This window comes from Catharus ustulatus, chromosome 20, assembly GCF_009819885.2.
Source record: "Catharus ustulatus isolate bCatUst1 chromosome 20, bCatUst1.pri.v2, whole genome shotgun sequence".
Classification (NCBI taxonomy): domain Eukaryota; kingdom Metazoa; phylum Chordata; class Aves; order Passeriformes; family Turdidae; genus Catharus; species Catharus ustulatus.
The window spans coordinates 2,643,519-2,662,754 of NC_046240.1; the positions used below are offsets into that span (position 1 = coordinate 2,643,519).

A 19,236-nucleotide genomic window follows, 5' to 3' on the forward strand; every position below is an offset into this window, starting at 1 on the left:
TCAGAATCCTTTTCCAAATCCCTCTGTGGCTCTCCATGTTAGCATGGAGAGATGACACCATGCCAGGGGTCCCTGGTCCCACTCACCATGGGTGAGGGTGACTGTTGTGGTGGGATTTAAATCCCTGCTGCTCTAAAGAGTGTCAGCCTGGGCTTAGCCAGTTCTTCCTGTGGTTCCTTATGTGTTCCCAGGGAATTGTGGTGAAAGAGGAATCACATTGAGCCTGGGTTTTCTCCTCAGGGATGCTGAGAAATGAATGGTGAAGGAGGGTTGGTATTGCTAAGGAAGGCAGCCCTAGCAATGGAGAGGCTGGGAGTCATCATCTGAAGCCTCCAGCCCTTGCTAGTTCAGTGCTGAGTGAGGAAGAGCAGTGTTTATTGACCTGGATCTAAATTACTCAAGTTGACTTATGAACCTGAGGGTTTTTTCCATCCATCCATATTCTGGAGAACAGTTCATCTTTCCTTTTTTTTCTTTTTTTTTTTTCTTTTTTCCCCACGTTATTGAGCTGTATTCACTCTGAACAAGCTCAGTGTCACACTAATGCCCAAGCCCCAGCCTCCACATCCCTTCCCTGTGACCTGGAGGTGAGCATGGCACAAACCTAGAGACCAGCCAGAGCTGAGCAGGCTGCTGTGTCATTTACCCATGAAATACAGACCTGCTGAAAACTAAAACTCCCTGAAATATGTCAGGTACTGGATTAGACAGTGCTGCATTCCCTGGGAGAAGGTGGAATTGCTGAGCACAGGGAAGAGCTCTTGTGAGCAGGGCTAAACTCCCTGCCTTGATGGAGTGTCCATCACTGTGGAGCTCCCTCTGCACTGGCCCTTGCCTTGCCCAGAACTTGCAAATTAGGCCAGGAAGAATCTTTTTCAGCTTTCTGTTTTCTGGAGACTTTTGCACACTTTGCACTTGACTGCTTTGCTCTGGGAATGAAAGTACTGAGCCCTTTCCCAGCCATTAAAGTTTCATTTAACAAAAGGGCAAAGAATTGCCACAGGAAGGATGAAGAAGCACTGCAAGAGTAAACCTGTGTGACTCTATATATTTTAGATCATAGCCTGAGGTCAGGCTTCCTTTTTTGTAATACAGATGGAAGATTTTTTGGCCATGCAGCAGGAGATGTGTAGTGATACATAAAGAAGTCACTTCTCAGCATAATTTAAGGAACAACCTCTGTTCTCAACAGTGAGGGCCTTTGAGGTGTCTGGGGCTTTCATAAAACTCTGCATGCACACATACACACACCAGTGTGCACACACCATCTCCAGCAGTACTGGGATGCCACAGGAATTCCCAAAACTTTATCATAATCTCTGATGAACTGTTTAGGACTCCACAAACAGATCCTTTTACCTCTGCAGATAAGGGAGAAAATCCATCTCCTTGCTCCCAAAACCCTGGCAGCCAGTTCATAATCTCCAGAGACACAAAGGTGTCCAGAACTCCCCAGGTGTGGCTGTAGAGCCCAGTGGGTCCCAGGCTGCCACATCCACTGCCCATTTCCAGTACTGCTCCCTACCTCCAGCTTCAGCTGCCTTAATTTAGCTGATTTTCAGTCTCTGAGATTTGGTGGCAGAGGGAAGGAGAATGGAGGAACACTGTTGGATTTTTTGGTTGGTTTTGTTGTTTGTTTGTTGGTTTTTTGGGTGGTTTTTTTTTTGTTGTTTCACAAATCACCTCCATTCAGTGTTTTTTTCTGTGTCCTTCCAATTTTCAGACAAAATTTTCTTCCTCTTTGTGTTGTCTGCAGCTTCCCCTCTGTCCAGCTGCAGTTCCCATCCTAACTCCTCTCCCATCCTTCTCTTCCCCAGGAGGAGCACATGCACTGCAGTGAGTGTGCATGGCCTTGCACCAGGGGAAAATGAGGCAGCCATGGAAAACGAGCAAATTGCATTATGTATTGCAGGCAATAATGGAGCTCCCAGGAGACAGAGATAATGTAGTGAGAGACAAAGGAACAATAGTTTTTGCTGGCCTGAGCACTCACTTGATTGTGGCCTTTCAGGAATTAGTCCTGATTTCTGTGTGATTGTTTGTGTCACTTTTGACTTTTCACTTTTGTCTGGCTTCTGAATTGAGCCTCAGATCAGGATGTGGGCAGAGGGATCCCCAGCACCAGGGATGGGGATTATGTTCAAGCTGGCTGTGATTTTTGGGGTTTGTCTGTCTGGGGGACTTTATCAGTAGAACTGATGGTTTGGGTTCCCATTTTCCGGTGGGGGTGGATGTGCCATTGGCAGTGGGAGGCAAGCAGGGGAGATTCCCTGAGTTTCAGGTGCAGAAAGAGGCACTAGGATGAAACTGCTGGCAGAGTGTGTGCCCCAGGCCACATCAGGATTTGGGGCTCCTGCAGGAACAAGGGGCTGGTGATCCATGGATTTGCAGGACACTGAACTGTCCCTGGGATGGGGATGGATTTCCTCAGCAGCCTAGGTGGTGAGAAGCTGTCCAAATCAAAGCTCCACCAGCTTTTGGAAAACTCCCACCTGGGATGTTTGCCTGGGGGCTCCCCACGGTCCCTCTAGAGAGACAGACAAGGCTCTAAGATGTGCTTTGGATTCTCTTCTCTCCTCCTCTTCTCTTCTCTCCTCCTCTTCTCTTCTCTTCTCTTCTCTTCTCTTCTCTTCTCTTCTCTTCTCTTCTCTTCTCTTCTCTTCTCTTCTCTTCTCTTCTCTTCTCTTCTCTTCTCTTCTCTTCTCTTCTCTTCTCTTCTCTTCTCTTCTCTTCTCTTCTCTTCTCTTCTCTTCTCTTCTCTTCTCTTCTCTTCTCTTCTCTTCTCTTCTCTTCTCTTCTCTTCTCTTCTCTTCTCTTCTCTTCTCTTCCCTTCCCTTCCCTTCCCTTCCCTTCCCTTCCCTTCCCTTCCCTCCTCTCCTCTCCTCTCCTCTCCTCTCCTCTCCTCTCCTCTCCTCTCCTCTCCTCTCCTCTCCTCTCCTCTCCTCTCCTCTCCTCTCCTCTCCTCTCCTCTCCTCTCCTCTCCTCTCCTCTCCTCTCCCTCTGTCTCATTTTCTTTCTCTCTTCTGCTTTTCCTGTCTTTTCTCTCCATCTTTCTGAGACGTAAGCAAATTCCAGGAAGGCATCAGTTGTCTTTAACACCCAGAGGAAAAATCGAAGGGAAGGGTTCAATTACTCCCATGAAAAATGAGTCTCCTAACGGAGGTCTATCCATTTGCTAGTTGTGCTTGTTTTAAAACTGAATTATAGAGACTGCACATTTTTCCAGAGACAAATGCATTAATTTTTCTCCAAACAGACAAGAGAGAAGCAGAGGGAAAATAAGATAATAAGAGTTTCCACAGTGATTTATATGCCTTTGTGAAAAATAATGGGGGCAGACAGCAGTGTGCTCCAGCAGCTGGAGGAAGGGGCAGGGGGGTGGCAGGGACAACTGCAAGGAAAACTGCCAGAAGTCCAAGTCTGCTTGTTGGTTTTAGATGATATAAGATCACTTTATGTCTCTGACTGGCTTGAAAAATCTCTTTCTCTCTCTCTCTCTATATACACATATAAAATATAGACCATATGATGCACTTAAAACCAGCACAGACTGTGGTGTTTATACAGGAAAGGATTGTGTTTCTGGCCGACCTCTCCCCAGCCCTGCTTCTTCTGACGAAGGATAAACTGGGACCTTTAGAAAACAAAGTGGTGGCTGCAGTTTTTAACAGATTTGCTCTTGTATATATTTATACAGGGCAGGCAAGCCCTTCCCCAGGGCTGTCTGCTTGTGCCTGTGGGCAGAAACCAGGGGGGTTAAGTTTATTTTTTTTTAATCTGTTCACTTTGGTTTGATTTATATGGTAAAAGAGATATTTTTATTATAGTGCATAGTAAATTGGGTTTCTTTATTGCTCATGAGAGCTGTTGCCCAAAATTGGACTATTTATATAGTACACTGATTGCAGTGTATTTCTGATCTTGATGTCTAACTGTAGAAAATAAAAAAAAATTACAGAAAATCAGATGTTTTTTAAGAAAACTTGCAACTTCTCTTGAAATAAGATGGAATGGGTAACTTTTTCTCAAGATGATGATGTGACACTCAGCAGCTCCTAGGAAATCATCTTGGTTTGGTGACTAAAGACTTTTGGTGGGAATTGGAGGCTCTGGGAGGTTTTGAAGCAGTTTTGTGGTTTGTCCATTGATGTAATCCACAGGAAACACATCCGTGGGGCCAAAGGCCACCAGGGCTGTGCTACCTACACTGATGTTTCTCTCCAATTATGGGAATCATTCAATGAATTAATTCCCAGTTGGTTTCCCAGCAGAAAATCCTGCAGGATTCAGATGGATGTGAGAGTGGAGGGAGGCTGGAAGTGATGCTTTAAAGCAAAACTTAAATCTGTTCCAGGGCAGATGGTTAATTGTGTAGTAAAATTTATTTGCCTAATGCAAATCACGTCCCATTTGCCCATGGCACCAGGAGAAGCAGATTCCTGTTTGTTTTGCTAAAAGCTGATGTTTCAGGGGATGTTGTGCAGCTCCCTCCTGCCTGTGCTCCCAGAGGAGGATGCCTTGCACACAGGACAGAAGTGGTTCCCATGGAAAGGTGCTGGCATGGGGACAAACTGCTAACACCACGTTGCTTTGCAGGATACAACCTCTCATGGCTCCAGACCTGAGGTGCTTTAGCATCCTCTTTTCCCCTTCCCAAACACCAGGAAGTGTCTGTGGGGCTGGATTCCTGCCTTGGGCCAGGAGGGTGTTTCTCAGGGACCTTCCCAACTTCCCAAAAGGGCCTAATTGAAGCCTGTAGAGATTTTTCACAGATTCATGGCTTTTCAAAGGAGGAATTTGCATATTAATAAGAAGCTGTTCAGACTGATTGGCTTAATGTGTTTGGGGTAAGTATAATTAAATGTCAAGGGAAATATATCATGAAGTAATGACGCTGGAGTTAATTTATCAAAAAACGAATCCTAAAGAGGGAGACACTTCCAATAACAAACAGTTCTTTAACCCTCCTTAAGATGATTTGCTTAGTCAGGGCTAAAATGTGTGGTCTTGAAGATCCTCGAGTGAGAGAGACATGAGGTTTGGGGATGGAGGTTTTTCCATATTTCCATGTTATAGACCCTTGTGTCCTGGCTGAGCCCATCAGGAGGGTTCCCCCAGGTCCAGGTGGGGAAGGAGCAGTCCTGCTCCCTCCAAGACCAGCAGCAGTTTCTGGGAGGGTTTCTGGGAGGATGTACCCATGTAAGACCTCAGGGATGCCCTTAGGGAGAAAGAATGAGATTGAGATTTATTTGTATCAGGTGCTGGGCCATTTGTGCCCATTATTTTCTCATCCCTCAGTCTTTACTCTTTGAACTTTTCAGAACATTTCCTGCTCTGTTCACATCCTAGCATAAACCCCAGCCCACACAGGCCCATCTTTAAAACAAACAAAAACTGCAATGCAGGTGTTGAAACTGGATGGTTTAAGATGGTAGTTGAGGAAGGTGAGGTCCAGGCTGAAGGCTGTGCTGATCCCTGTCAAGGCTGTGGCTCCTGGCTTCCTTCTGAGGTTGGGAGCCTCCTTTCCTTGGTGCAGAGTGGACACACAGGCCAGGACTTCCAGCAAAACTGTGCTTTAGGTGAGTGCTGGGTTCTGGGGATTCGTGTCCAGCTGTGTGCTCTGCTGTCCTCTTCCAGCAGTGACTGACCCTGTGTGCAGGGATGGCAAGAGGGAGCTCGTGGTTTGCACGTGCAGGGGAGAAGGGCAGGGTGCAGGGATGTGAAGGGATCATGTCCATTGTCTCAGCTGGAAAATCCTCCATTGGCATTAGTGACATAGAGGGGAGTCAGCAGGTTGTAATAAAGAATCGCTTTTCATTTGGGAACTACAATGGAAATAGGAAGAAATCACTGTCAGCCCGATTTTCTCTCTTGTAAGAACCAGCTGGTGCTGCAGGAATTTGGCACAAGGCTCACACCTAACGTGTGGAGCTCTGCTCACTGCTGGGGTCAGGCTGTCACTGGAGAGGTACCTGGTGCTGGGGAGCAGAGGTGATGAGTGCTGGGTCCAGGTCCGTGGGGACAGGAGGAGTTTGTCCTTCCCAGTGCATGGCTTACCCCTCTCACTGGAGCTGCTGGGAGAGGGGCTCTGGGGCTGGGTTAGAGAGCTCATGGCCAGCCCAGCACTGCAGAGATGGCTGATGAACCCAGCCCTTCAGAAGATGCCTAGTGGTGTCTCCATTCCCATACAAAGGATGGACACATGTTGAAGGGGCTGTGACCAAGAGCCCTGGGGCTCTTCATCTGTTCCTGGTAGGCAGAGGGCTGGGATTTACCAGCAATTAGCCATTGGAAAAACAGCTCGGAAACACCCCTTTCCAAAGCCCAGCTGGACAGCCCAGAGGAGGTGGCAGTGCCACCTGTGATTGCCTCAGCTCCAATGAGTTCCTTGTTCCAGCAGAGAAAATCAATGGCTTGCAGAGCTAATGACATCAGGGAGTTTCTACCTGTCAATAGCACTTAGGCACTGCTGGTCTCCAGATGTGCTTTCCAGCCCAGTGGATTTTTGGGAACCCCTTGGCACAGTTTCCTCTCCCAGACTGGTCACAGGATGCTGGGGCATGGGGATCACTGCTGAGCACAAAGGGCCAGGAGGGCCCTGGGCACCTGTGTGAGCACAGTGCTCCCCACGCCCTGCTGCCCTCCCAGCAGCAGCTCAGCCCGTCAATAATTAATCAGAGCAATTAGACAGAGGGTTTGCGTGCTGTAATTAGCTCTGATCCACACAATCTCCATCCCAGGAGAGCAGTGGGACAGGAGCTGAGCACGGGAAGCACAGCAGGGGCATGGGGCTGGTGAGCAGAGCCCCTCTTTGCGTGCAGATGCTCCCCTCACCCTCCCTCTGCTGCCAGGGGGACTGGCAGGAGGGGGGCTGAGATGAAGTCACACTGTGCTGCTCTGACTGGGGGCTCTCCTGGGGGTGTGTGACCCCCTTACCTGGGGACACTGCTGCTTCCTGAGCTCACCTTGGCTTGGCTGCCCTGCCTTCAGCCCAGGATTGGGGCTGCTCCTCCTGAGATCACAGCCTGAGGTCCAGGAAGGGTCTTCACCTCTGGAGTTTTCCAGGACATTCCTTAGATGGGTTTCCCAGCTCCTCAGGAAGGGACGAGGCTTCCTGGCTGTGACCTTGGGCCAGGGTGATTCCAGCTGTGACCTCCACAGTGCTGCACTGGAGCTTGGTGTCCCAGCCCATTTTGGAGTCAGGGAGATTCCTGGAGTGGCTTTTTCTTTAATGCTGAGGTGGTGAAGGGAGCACAGGGTGCCCGTGGCACTGGAGGCTCTGCTGAGATCCCCTGGCACAGCCCTGGGTGGACACACGGACACCAGGATGGGATGGGCACGGATGGGCATGGCTGCCTGCCCTGGCCCCTGTCAGGGTTTGGGGCTGGGTTTGGGGCTGGCACCGTGGCTGTGGTCAGTGCTGGAGGTTTGGATGGGGCAGAGGAGACGCCTCAGGAGCCGTGGGGGCTGTGTTTGAGGTGGAGGATTGCACCCACGTCAGTCAGACTTAAACTTCAGAGGGAGCTTAACTGGCAGGAGAGGAGGGAGGGCCAGGAATGCATTTCTGCTGAGATGCTGCTTGACAGACTGGGTGTGGAGACAGCTGCTGCTGGCTGGAGACGTAATGAGATCCATAAATACTGAGAGTGCTCAAGCCAGCACCGGTTTGCTCCGTCAGGACGAGCTCTGGGGCTGCTCCCGAGTGCCAGCAGCCCCCACAGAGCTGCAGAGCTGGGGCTGGCCAGGACAGCTCTGCCTCTTGGAGAGCTCTGCTTGGGAAGGTGGCACAGAATGGGTGCTGTATTTGTCAACAGTGGCTGTGAGCAGGGCAGGGACTGGCCCTGCTGCCTGGGCTCTGGCACAGGGGAGGTGGCTGCTTGCCACCAGGCCTGGTTTTTGGGGTACTTTGGTGAGTTCCTGCAAGTGTCAGTGTGTCCCATTTCTGTGAGAACTGTCCCTTCCATCCCAGCACCTCATTCACAGAAGCCCAGAACTGTTTGGGTTGCAAGGGGCACTAAAGCTCCTCTCATTCCAAGCCCCACTGCCATGGGCAGGGACACCTTTCACTAGCCCAGGTTGCTCCAGGCCCTGTAAAAAATTATTTTAAAATAATTTTTAACATGCTAATCTTTCATTATGTCTGTGGGTCTCTACCTGCCAATGAAAATAATGTTCTTCTCAATAATGTACAGTAAAAACAAGAAAAAAAACTTCCTTTGAGATTTCAGTGATTAAGATTTATTCTACTTTCTAACATTTTTCAGTAAAGTTTTCTCTTTGCTTACTTGGACTTAATTGAGATCAACAATCAGATATTTCCCATGTTCAGGTCTACCTTGGATATTCACCTTTAATGTGAAGTTTTATCCCCTTGACCTGTCATAGTTGACTGAAGACATCACTGCCTTTGAACCCTTCCCTGGGCAACCTGTGACAGGACCTCACCACTCATAGCAAAGAATTTCTTCTTAATACCTGATCTCTTTTCTTCACACTGCAACTCTTCTGGAATACTGGAGATGTAAAAACCTGTGTGCTGGGAGGGACCTCACTGCACTGGGCACAGGGGCCATGCCATGGGGGCAGGACAGCCACCCCAGCACGTCCTGTGCTGCAAAATACTGCAGGGATGGTTTCCTGCTGCTGGGAATGAAGCAGTCCTGCCAGACACCTTTCTGACCACAGCCAGGGGAGGGAACCACCAGTACTTCAGCAGGTGATACACTCATCCTGCATGGTCTGCACTGCTTCCCTGGGGATGGAAGAGTGAGACAAAGGAAATTCCAAGCCCCCTGACTTGTTTTATCGTCTGAGAGATGACAGTTGTATCACAGATTTCTCCAATAGCACCAGAATTTCCCTGAGCATTATCTTTCTGCAGAGAGAATGCCTCTACAGCAGGATGGGTAAGGGTAGGACAGACCCAGGGCTCCTTGTCCTCTCCTAGGACTATTCCTGCCTCTTATTTTGCTCCAAGCTCAGCTTAATGCGTCCTCATTAAAATCAGTGGCAAGGGTGTCCTTTTGCTGTTAATGCCAGTTGGGTTTGATTTTACATCCAACAACACAATGAGTGATTTTCTTTTTTTCCTTGCAGACCTCTCTGATCTTTTGCCTCTCTCTTTTCAGCTTCCTCAGTCTCACAGCTTTTCTTGGAGGTTGTTTTTTTTCCAGTTTTTCTCAGTTTCCTGAAATGCATCTTTCCATGTATCGATTTCACCTGAGATCTAAAGGAAGGCAGAGCAGGAGGCTCAGCTAACTCCCATGTACACTCACAGCTCATCAAAGCAAACACAGAGCCTTGTGAGAGCTGCTGGGGCAGCACAGCCCCTGGGCTTAGCAGCTGGCCTCATGGGAGGGAGGAATTAATCTCTTTAGGCAGCATTTTTGAATTTATATATCCATGCACGCTCCTGGTTACATCAAGTTATCACTCTTGCTCTAGAGCATCTTTCTTTTCAATCATCTCCTGCACATGCTGTAATGGTACTTCTGGGAGTGTGGGCTGCAGCTGGGGGAAGGGAGTGCTGCTGAGAGCGAGTTTTGGGCTTTTTATAAATTCCTGTTGCAGAGTCACGGCTTGAAACGATTTGGAGCAAAAAGAGAGATGGTGGGGGAAGAAGGAGAAGAAGAGGGGTGGCAGCAGTGATCAGGGAGCAGCACACACCCCCCTGGGGTGTGAGGCTCACCTGGCCATGATGCTGGCTGTGCCTCAGTTTCTCTGTCCTTGTTTGGTAGCTGCATGGTGCAGAAGGCTCTGTGCTTCCCCAGCTCTGTCCCATGCCTGTCACCACGCTCTGGCTCCTTGCTGGACACAGGAATGCTGCCACTGTTTCTGTGGAGAAGTCAGAGATGAAGTAAACCCCCTCAGACTGTTCATTTTCCCTCTCTGCCCTGCTGCTCCACCCTGTCTAGAGGGTCCCATCCACCCTGGGACCGTGTTGCATTTCTGGGAGCAGATTTGGCCCTTCCTGACCCTTTTCCACTGGACCCAAGCTGACTGCAGTGCTGTGGGGCTCTTTCAGACAGAGCACTTTTCCCTGCAAGGATGCCTTCAGTGACACTTCCTCAAAAACAGCCCTTGCCACCACACAGGCTTCCTTTCCCACCACTGCCTCAGGCTGGGGTGTCCAAATCCCAGCCAGACCCTGGACACTTCTTAAGTCAAGCTGGAGCAAAGCTGCTGAGCAGGGAAAAGCTAACAGGGGACAGCTCTCCCCTTTGCAGTTTGCTTTGAGGTGTTTTTTACCACATCCATTGACAGCTCATCCCCAGGCAGGAAAGCAGGGAGGGTCCTTGGATGCTCTAACTCCTACCAGGGGTTTTTCCTTCCCCACCATTTCTTTGTGTGTATCTCACTGGTTGGACCAGTACCTCAGGCTAGTGGCAAAGATGGAGAAAGCAGCTGGAGCAAGGTGCCCCCAGCCCAAAGTGTTTGGGGTGCAGGGTTGGGGTCAGCAGTGCCTGCCTGCTTCTGCCGTGTCTCATAACCCTCACAGGAAGATCCTGATTGCCAAAGTCACCACCAGCACCTCTGGGAAAGCCCAGCACTGTGTCCACAGGCTCTCTGGGACTTCTTTATCCCACAGGTGGAAAGACCTGACACCCTTTTGGGGCTGCAGCCAGGGCCGTGGGAATGCAGCCAAAGGACACAAACAAGTCTGTGCCATTCTCCTGCCCTTCTCCTGGTTGTTCAGTGTCTCCTGCTCTTGCTCAGCAGTGGAAGGTTGTTCCAGGGGCAGGACCAGAGGGGATGGAGCTGGCAGGCAGTGGGGAAGGGGGTATGAATTGGTTTCTTCACCTTTCCAAGGGTTCAGGTGCTCCCAGATGTCTCAGTAGCTGCAGGGCAGCACCCTCACATCAGAGAAATGTGGGCTTGGTGCCCAAGGGGGAAAAGGGTAATTCCTAGAATAACCAGAGACTGGTTTGGATTAGAAGGGTCCTTAAAGCCCATCCTATTCCAATCCCCTGCCATGGCAGGGACACCTCCCACTGTCCCAGGCTGCTCCAAGCCCCAGAGTCCAACCTGGCCTTGGGCACTGCCAGGGATCCAGGGGCAGCCACAGCTGCTCTGGGCACCCTGTGCCAGCCCTGCCCACCCTCACAGGGAACAATTTCTTCCTAACAGCCAATCTAAATCTGCCCTCTTTCAGCTTAAAGCTATCATCCCCTGTCTCTGCCTGCCATTGTCAAAAGTGACTGCCCTGAGCAGAACCCACAGAACCAGCTGCACTGGTCCAGAGCAAAGAGAGGTCCAGCCCAGTACCTCCTTCCAGATGGTATCAGGCACATCACACCCACAGAGAAATGTCTAAAAGCTGGGGATTGTGGGTGTCCTCCTGTTACCTCCCCCTAGCTGAGGGCAGTCAGGTTTGGGGGCTTCCCACAGCTGAAGGGGCACTGGGTCTCTGGTGCTTCATTGCCACCCCTTTATTTCAGCCACCATGAATTTGGCCGGTTTCTAAACCATTTACACTTTTGTCTTTTGCAGCATCAGGTAAATTGGCAAAAAAACCTGGGAAGTTCCACTGTAGAATTATGTGCCTGCTCAGCAAATGCCACATTTATTGTCAGCAGTGATTCCCTTCATCTTCACGTCCTTCAGGATGCTGAGGGCTCTTTCACACTCCTCAGCCTGCTTATTCCCCAAATGAATATCCAAATTCTGGAGACAGAAACCCTCAGCTAAGGTTTGCCTTCTCTGGGACCATGTCTTTGCTCAGCCTCTGTGTAAGGTGGTTGCAAAGGGAATTGTTTTAGGAAGGGCCATTCCTTGCTCTGTCATTTGTAACATAACAGCCTGGGGTTTGGTTATTATTGCTGTTTTTAGCTGCTGTTGGCTTTCCATTGTTGCTTTTTTGATAGATGAGTTCAATTTTGCTGGCATATTGCACAGGTTTGCAAGCCAGATGTTGCTGCTGCAGGAGGGGAGCAGCTCACCTCAGCCAGGGGTCGGAGCCAGGGGCTCAGGGTGTGGGGCTGCCCTCAGAGCTGTGCTGGCAGGGTGCTGAACCTCACCAGCCATCCCATCCATCCCCCATTCCCTGGGGGACAGGGCTGTGGGAAGAGCAGGGGAGCTGCTGAGGGCTGGGAGGCAGGATGGATTTGTGTGTAAGCAAATGATGGGGCTGGGAACCTGGCTTTTTGTGGGTGCTCCTGTCTGGGTGTGGTAGGAGTGGTGTGTGTGAGGGCTGGGATGTGGGGTGGCATCAAAGCGGGATCAGGAGGAGAGGGAGAGGAGCTGGGAGTCACCTGTGGCTCCTGAACCTTCCTGGTGTGCCTGGTTTAACATCGAGGAGCTCAGGGTACCCAGACACCAAACCCTGGGGCTCTTCAGCAAATCACAGCCAGTGCTAGCCCAGGAGGGATCTGAACTCTCAAGAGGAGCAGGATGAGCCCTGGCCCCAAGCCCCTTCCCCCTGCACTGAGAGAGCTTCCCCAGCAGCAGTGTGGGGGATGTCTGTGGGTGAAAGAAGGAAATTGCTGAGGTCAGGGGGCTGATGTTCTGCATTTTTATTTGCTGCCTCCTACCAAAAAATAAAGTCTTGCCTCCTGGCCCTTGAAAATTCCTGTGTCCTCCAGGAAGGGAGTGTTGTTACGGCAGGAATTCGCTGTTATTCCAGGGAGTTGAAGCCTCTGTGCAGGAAACCCCAATGTGGGCAGGAGGAATTTAAAAGCATTGGGCATTAGGGTGGTTGGGATGTGCTGTGTTCCTACCATTGCAAGGATCTGGTGGGATCCCACCCCGAGGGCAGGGCTTGAACAGGCAAAATGAATTCAGGTCCAATTCCAGGTTAATGGGAAGAAAAAAGAAATTAAAAAAAAAAAAGAGGAAGTGGGAAGTCAAGGATGAGTTCAGAATCAGAGCTTTAGGGACCTCCTGACAATAAATGCAGGGAGGGAGGGGCTGGGCCGGGGCAGGTGTGGCCGGTGGTGTCTCTGTTGAACCTGAGCCGACCACCTGTGTGTGTTTTAGAGTCTCTGTGTTCCAGCCTGAGCACCGGAGAGAGAGTCAGGAGACTCTTCTGTTGTTTCCAGAGTTGTTTATTTTATCTCATCTAAAAGTTCTTTTCCTGCCCAGCCCAGGTCCGTTCAGCAGCTCAGCCCCAGGCACACTGCCCACCCTGGGGTGGGATTATCTTTTTGTACTATAAACTATGTAAACATTATTTACAATTATCTTCCAATACCTATCACTTATATTGTACAGTCTGGTTCTGCTCTAAACCAATCTAAAAGTGACAACATCACCTAAAAGATGGATGCTAGGAGGAAGGAGAAAGAAGGACAGAACACACCCAGGTTCCTCCATCTTGACCCCAGACCCTTATTATAAACAATCTTAAAAACCTACTTTTCACCTTATAATAATCTAACTTACACTCTACTTATTTTTTGTGACTTGTAATTCTTCAAGTAAGGGTGGTAGTTTTTCCCAGGGAGAGAACTCAAAGGCACAGGGGTTTTGGGCACTGTGCCAAGGTTGCTGAGCCCCCTGACTGGGTCTCAAACCATCCAGGGAAGCCAGAGGGATGTGCTGGGTTCCCACAGGAGAGAGGCTCAGGACCACCTGCCCTTGGTCCCCAGGCCATCCCCAGAGCCCTGCCCCTCCAGGGGATGCTGGCACTAACGTGTCCCTCGTTCCCCCTCGGCAGGGAGCTGATGCCCAAGACGCTGGAGGGACAGATCACCATGGAGAAGACCCCCAGCTACTTCGTCACTAAGGAGGCCCCAGCCCGCATCTCCTCCATGTCCAAGGGCACCAAGCTCATCGTGGTGGTGCGAGACCCTGTGACCAGAGCCATCTCGGACTACACCCAGACGCTCTCCAAGAAGCCTGACATCCCCACCTTTGAGAGCCTGACCTTCAAAAACAGGACTACAGGTCTGATCGACACCTCCTGGAGCGCCATCCAGATTGGCATCTACGCCAAGCACCTGGAGAACTGGCTCCTCTACTTCCCTATCGGGCAGATCCTCTTTGTCAGTGGGGAGAGGCTCATCAGTGATCCTGCAGGGGAGCTAGGCAGGGTCCAGGACTTTCTGGGCCTCAAGAGGATCATCACTGACAAACACTTCTATTTTAACAAAACCAAGGGCTTCCCATGCCTGAAGAAGGCTGAGGGCAGCAGCAAACCCCACTGCCTGGGGAAGACAAAAGGCAGGACCCACCCTGACATCGACCAGGAGGTGGTGCAGAGGCTGCGGGACTTCTACCGGCCCTTCAACATGAAGTTCTACCAGATGACAGGCCAGGACTTTGGCTGGGACTGAGGCTGAAAGAAATAATTTAAGAAAAGGAAAATATAATATAATATATATATTTTTTTTACGTATCAGTAGAGAGGGGGAAAATACAGAAAAAAATAATAGCTGTGCTGAAACATGATTTGCTCTGATTTGTTTTTTTTCTTTTTTCACACTGCTTTGTTTCCTTTCTTCTCTCAGAGAAGAGGTGCTGTGCACATCCAGGAAAGGGGGCTGGGAGCAGCAGCCTGGTCCTATTGATACGAGCAGCTTCCCTCAATGGGCCCAAGGTTGAGCACTGCCTCTGTAAAAAAACACAGGTGCAAAGTTTTTCAAGTGGCAGGGGTGCTTGGGGTAGCTCAGAGTCTTCCTGAAAGTTAGCCAGGTTTTGGCTTGCAAGTGCCATTTTGGCCAGATCTCACCACTTTTGACAATAAAACAAAGGTGGCTTAGTACCTAATTTGGCTTGTCAAATGTTACCTTAGGGGATTTTTTTATTGCATGAAACATTTGGTGAATTTTGCTTCCACTTATCCAATTTTTTGTTTAACTTTTACCCCCCTTAAATCAAGCTCTTTTCATCAGCCAAACTTATTTTTCCTCTTAAGGCAGCCAAAACCAATAATCCTTTGTTTTGTTTTGAGACAAAACAATTTCGGTAGCCAAAAGTGAAAGAACACAAATGATTCTTTTGACTCTATAATGAAAATTGCCAGGTAGTCAAAAGGCCTCATTCACAGGAGCTGGCTCGAAACCAGAGTTCCCTCTTGCATCCCTTTTGCTACTCTGACACCAAAATGGTTTTCTAAGGGTTTTTTTCTCAGGTGGCCCATCTGAAGGGATTTTGGGGGTTGGAAGGGAAGTCCACACTGAGGTGATGCTTGTGGCACACCCTGAAGGTGTTGGGGGATCCACCATCCCTGCAGGAATGTGCAGGAAACTTCTCAGTGTCCAGTGGGCATGGTTTGAGCCTTAATGATGGATGGTTCAAGTTGGGTCAATCTTAAATGGACTGGAGGGAGGGTTGGTTGTGAAAAAGTGAGCAATGATCATGTCCAGAAAGAGGAATGAGAAAACAATAGTTCTTTCCTGAAGGTGAACTGAGGGGGAAGCTGGAAGGTTGTGAAGAGCTTTAAAAACTGTCAGGCAAAACAAATCTCCTTTACCACGTTTTTTAGCTGGTGGAAATGTTTCAGTGACAGAAGTTTGTTAATGAAGCAGAGTCTTTTATTACCATGGGCTCATTTATCTGCTGGCTGTTGATCTTCAGCATTTCTGAGCCATGGGAGTACCCAGGTATTCCTGCTGCTGCATAAACAGTGTGGTAGGGCTCCCTCTCCTGAGCACAACTTTGAAGAGTACCTGAGGGGTCAAACAGCCCAAGCGAGCATCCCCAGCAGTGTGGTGAGGAAGAAGCCTGGGGATGGTCACTGGCTGTCTGCAAAGGATCTGAATAAAATCCCAGCAGAGCAGAGATTGCAGAGCCCAAAGAGAATTGTATCAGAAGTTACAATTTCACCTGAGAGGGAGGCATTTCCACCTTGGGAGGTTAGGAAAGGAGTTTGGTGACCCCCTGAGGCTCATGGCACTGAGTTCCTCTGCTGGTGGTGAGCCACACCTTCTCCTGGTGCCCTAAACCTTTCCACTCAACCCTCCACACCTCCTTGTCCCCAAAGACGCTGACTCCTGGAACCTTCCTATCCCCTGAAAACACAAACCCTCGGGGTTTTGCATGCCAGGCCCATTTCCCAAGGGAATGAAAATAGCTTTGTTCAACTCATGATTCCCCAGGAGCTTCTCCCACAATTCTCACTGCAAAGCTCTGCCTGAGCCCAGCTTTCCATGCCCCAGCTGGGAAGTGCTGATGGGTTGGTGGCACCAAAGGCAGCCTGAGCTCAGCACTCTGTCCTGGTGTGGCACCAGTGCCATGTTCACTGCTCCACTGATGCTCTCACCCCTTCCCCCATTTATGTCCCATTGTAAGGCCTTTTTTGGCAATGTCCCATGCCAGATCTGCACAAACACTTTACAGCAGAAAGGAGGCACCACACAGACCCCCAGCAGTCCCTTCTCCTGCCTCACCTCAGCCCCTCAATATTCATGCAAGACAGGACTTGAGAAGATCAGAGATGGGCACAGAGACCATGGTCCCTCCCAGCCCCTGCAGTTCACATCAGGAGCTGGGAGAATGAATGCTGGGCTCTCTGGTCTCTTCAGTGTGTCACAGGAGCAATCTTTTTGGGGCAGGAATGGGGGATGGACACTCTTCCATGGCATCAGTCACTCACAGGCACAACCAAACAGCAAAGCAAAGCACCCACAGGCGTAACCAGCACCAACAGGGCACAAAATCTGAGGTCTTCCCAGCTGAAGAGGAGATTTAAGCGTGCCATTTCTTTGGTACTTCAAGGAGAGTTAAGGTTGGGATAATACAGACATGCCTTTGACAAATCCTTGTGGTTTAAGCCCTGCTGGGATCTCAGCCCCACTCACTCACTCCCCAGGTAGGACTGGGGAGAAAACTGGAAGAGTAAATCTAAGGAAACCTGTAAGTAAAGCAAAAGCTACACATACAAGCAGAGCAAACCAAGTAATTAATTCCAGACTTCCCATGAGTGTTCAGATGCTCATCCCCAGGATGAGCTCATCCCTCACATTTGGAATGGTGACTTGAGAGGATAAACACCATCACTCCAAAAATTTCCTGCTTCCTTCTTTCCCCGCTTTTACATGTTGATCATGATGCTGTATGCTCTGGAATATCCCTTGCAGTAGTCAGGGTCCTGGCTGTGTCCCCTCCCAGCTCCTTGTGCATCCCCAGCCTCCTCACTGGAGGAGCAGGAAAAGCCTTGGTGCTGTGTCAGAACTGCTCAGCCACAATGAAAACATCCCTGGGTTATCAACACTGTTCCCAGCACAAATCCAAACCACAGTCCTATGAACAAAATAAACTCTACCCCAGCCAAAACCAGCAGACAGGTATAAATACCCCTCATGAGTATGATGTTTTAAAAAACCAATATAGTTATATTGCCATTTTCTCCCATACAATCACATTTAGACTACTATAAAGCAGCTTTATAGGGCCACAGGCTGGTCTCCCCATTTGGACAAGCACAGCAATACCAAGCATTTCTTAGAGCTGAGTGTCTGCACCTGCCACCAAATGCCTGCCATTAAATCAGCAGAGCCTTGATGTGTACACAGCCCATCTCATGTGCCTTTAAAAACTCTTCCCAGCACATCAAGCTCAGCCACTTAGGAATACTTTCCCCTAAAAACTTCAGTGTTTTATTCCCCCTCATTTCCAAGGGTTTGAATACCTTGTTGCACACCTTGTAAAGCTATTTAGGGATCTGAGGCTGTGATTGATTGGTTTTGATCTGGGCCATAAGTAGTTTTGAAAATCCCTCCACATGTGAACAATGGCTTTTAAAAAGAGGTCATGCAACCAAATTGCTTTGAACTCTAATAGCATTTAAGCCTCTAAACTCTTCAGGCTTATTTGAAAATCCAGTCATGAAGTTTAGATTATTTTAACCTAAGAAGAACTGGAGGTAAACTATTGAAAACCGCATCTCTCCTGGGCCTGCAGTGCTGAGCACGTGTACTGGAGGGAAATCAGAAGTAGCTATAAATAAAAAAGTGACCTGTATAGAATTTTTCTTTAAAAAAAAAAAAAAGGCAGAAAAATCAAAACATTAACCATGAGAAAATAATTAGCTAATTAAAATGCTTCTGGTCTCAATGATCAAATCTGCCATTAGGCACTGATGAAGCTTAGGCTTATATGCAATGCAACATTTGGGTTTTAGAACAAATCCAAATTTTGGATCTGTTTTAAGAACAAAGAAACCAACCCACACCAACTTTTACAAGGCATCCTATCAGCATCAAGCACCAGATTGATCACAGGGAGGTTCTGCACAATGAGGGTGGTGAGGCCTGGGTTGCCCAGAGTGGGTGGATTCCCCATCCCTAGGAGTGTCCAAGGGCAGATTGGACTTGCAGCAACCTGGGATGGTGGAAGGGAATGGAGTGGGATGAGTTTTAGGGTCCCTTCCAACCCAAACCACTCCCTGGTTCCATGATCTTGGAGGAGACAGACACTCCCACAAATGGCACCACAGTGTGGGCTCAGGTGTGCCGAGCACAAGGATTGCCCCAAAGTCCTCAAACATTATTTTTCCCACTGCTGCTGCCATGCTTTGGCACAGGCTCGTGGAGCCCAGTTCAGAAAGGTCACTGAAAGTGAGAGCTCCCTTTAACCCAGAGCAGCAGCAGCCTTCACCAAACCTGCGTGTGGGGAAGCTCTCTGCTGTCTGTCTCAGCTGAGAAACTCAGGGACATGGGGATTTCTTCAGCAGTGCAGTTAGGCAAGGCAGTACCAGCTCTGTCTGCTGTGAAATCCATCACTGCCATTCCTGGAAGGGCAAGGATGGGGCTGCTGTGCCCATGGTACCCTTGGTGCTGATTTTGTGCCACAGGGAATTTGATCAGCTCCCGTGGGAATGCTGGCACTGATCTACACAGTTAAAAGGAGTTCATGGAGATCAGTGTGAGACTCCTCTGCCTGATGTCAGGGTCGCCTTTGGGTGCAGCACTAAGTCAAATTTCCAGCAATAATTTGGCCTTTCCTACCCTGGTTTTGACTTGCACTGATTCTCAGTTCTCCCACATACACACTTCACACACAGCAGTGAGTCTCCCGATGAAGGGGGAAAATTGCCCATTTTCCTCACCATTAAAAAATGCCTTGATTGTGTACAACAGTTTCTGGGTTTTCTCTCCTCCCTCCCCTTCACTTGGTGATACTGTCATCCTTCTCCCTTTGGTGCTATTTCAGTATGAAAAAAAACTGATTTTAATTTAATTTAAGAGTGAAAAAGCACACATTTAATAAAGTTTACGGGTACTGGGAGGCTGTGCTCTCGTTTTGCTGTGGCAGCAAACTGCAAAAAGGGGGCAGGTTTATGAAAAAAGGGGGAAA

The 19,236-nt window shown here is 49.2% G+C and overlaps 1 protein-coding gene across 1 annotated transcript in view; it reads left to right on the forward strand.

Moving 5' to 3' along the window:
• Positions 1 to 19,148, forward strand: part of LOC117005434 (heparan sulfate glucosamine 3-O-sulfotransferase 3A1-like) — a 34,340-nt gene extending 15,192 nt beyond the window's left edge. The window contains exon 2 of the mRNA XM_033077047.1: positions 13,655 to 19,148. Coding sequence (XP_032932938.1) covers positions 13,655 to 14,273 — 619 coding nt within the window. The 3' untranslated portion in view covers positions 14,274 to 19,148. The remainder of the gene's footprint in view (positions 1 to 13,654) is intronic.
• The last annotated feature ends 88 nt before the right edge of the window (positions 19,149 to 19,236 follow it).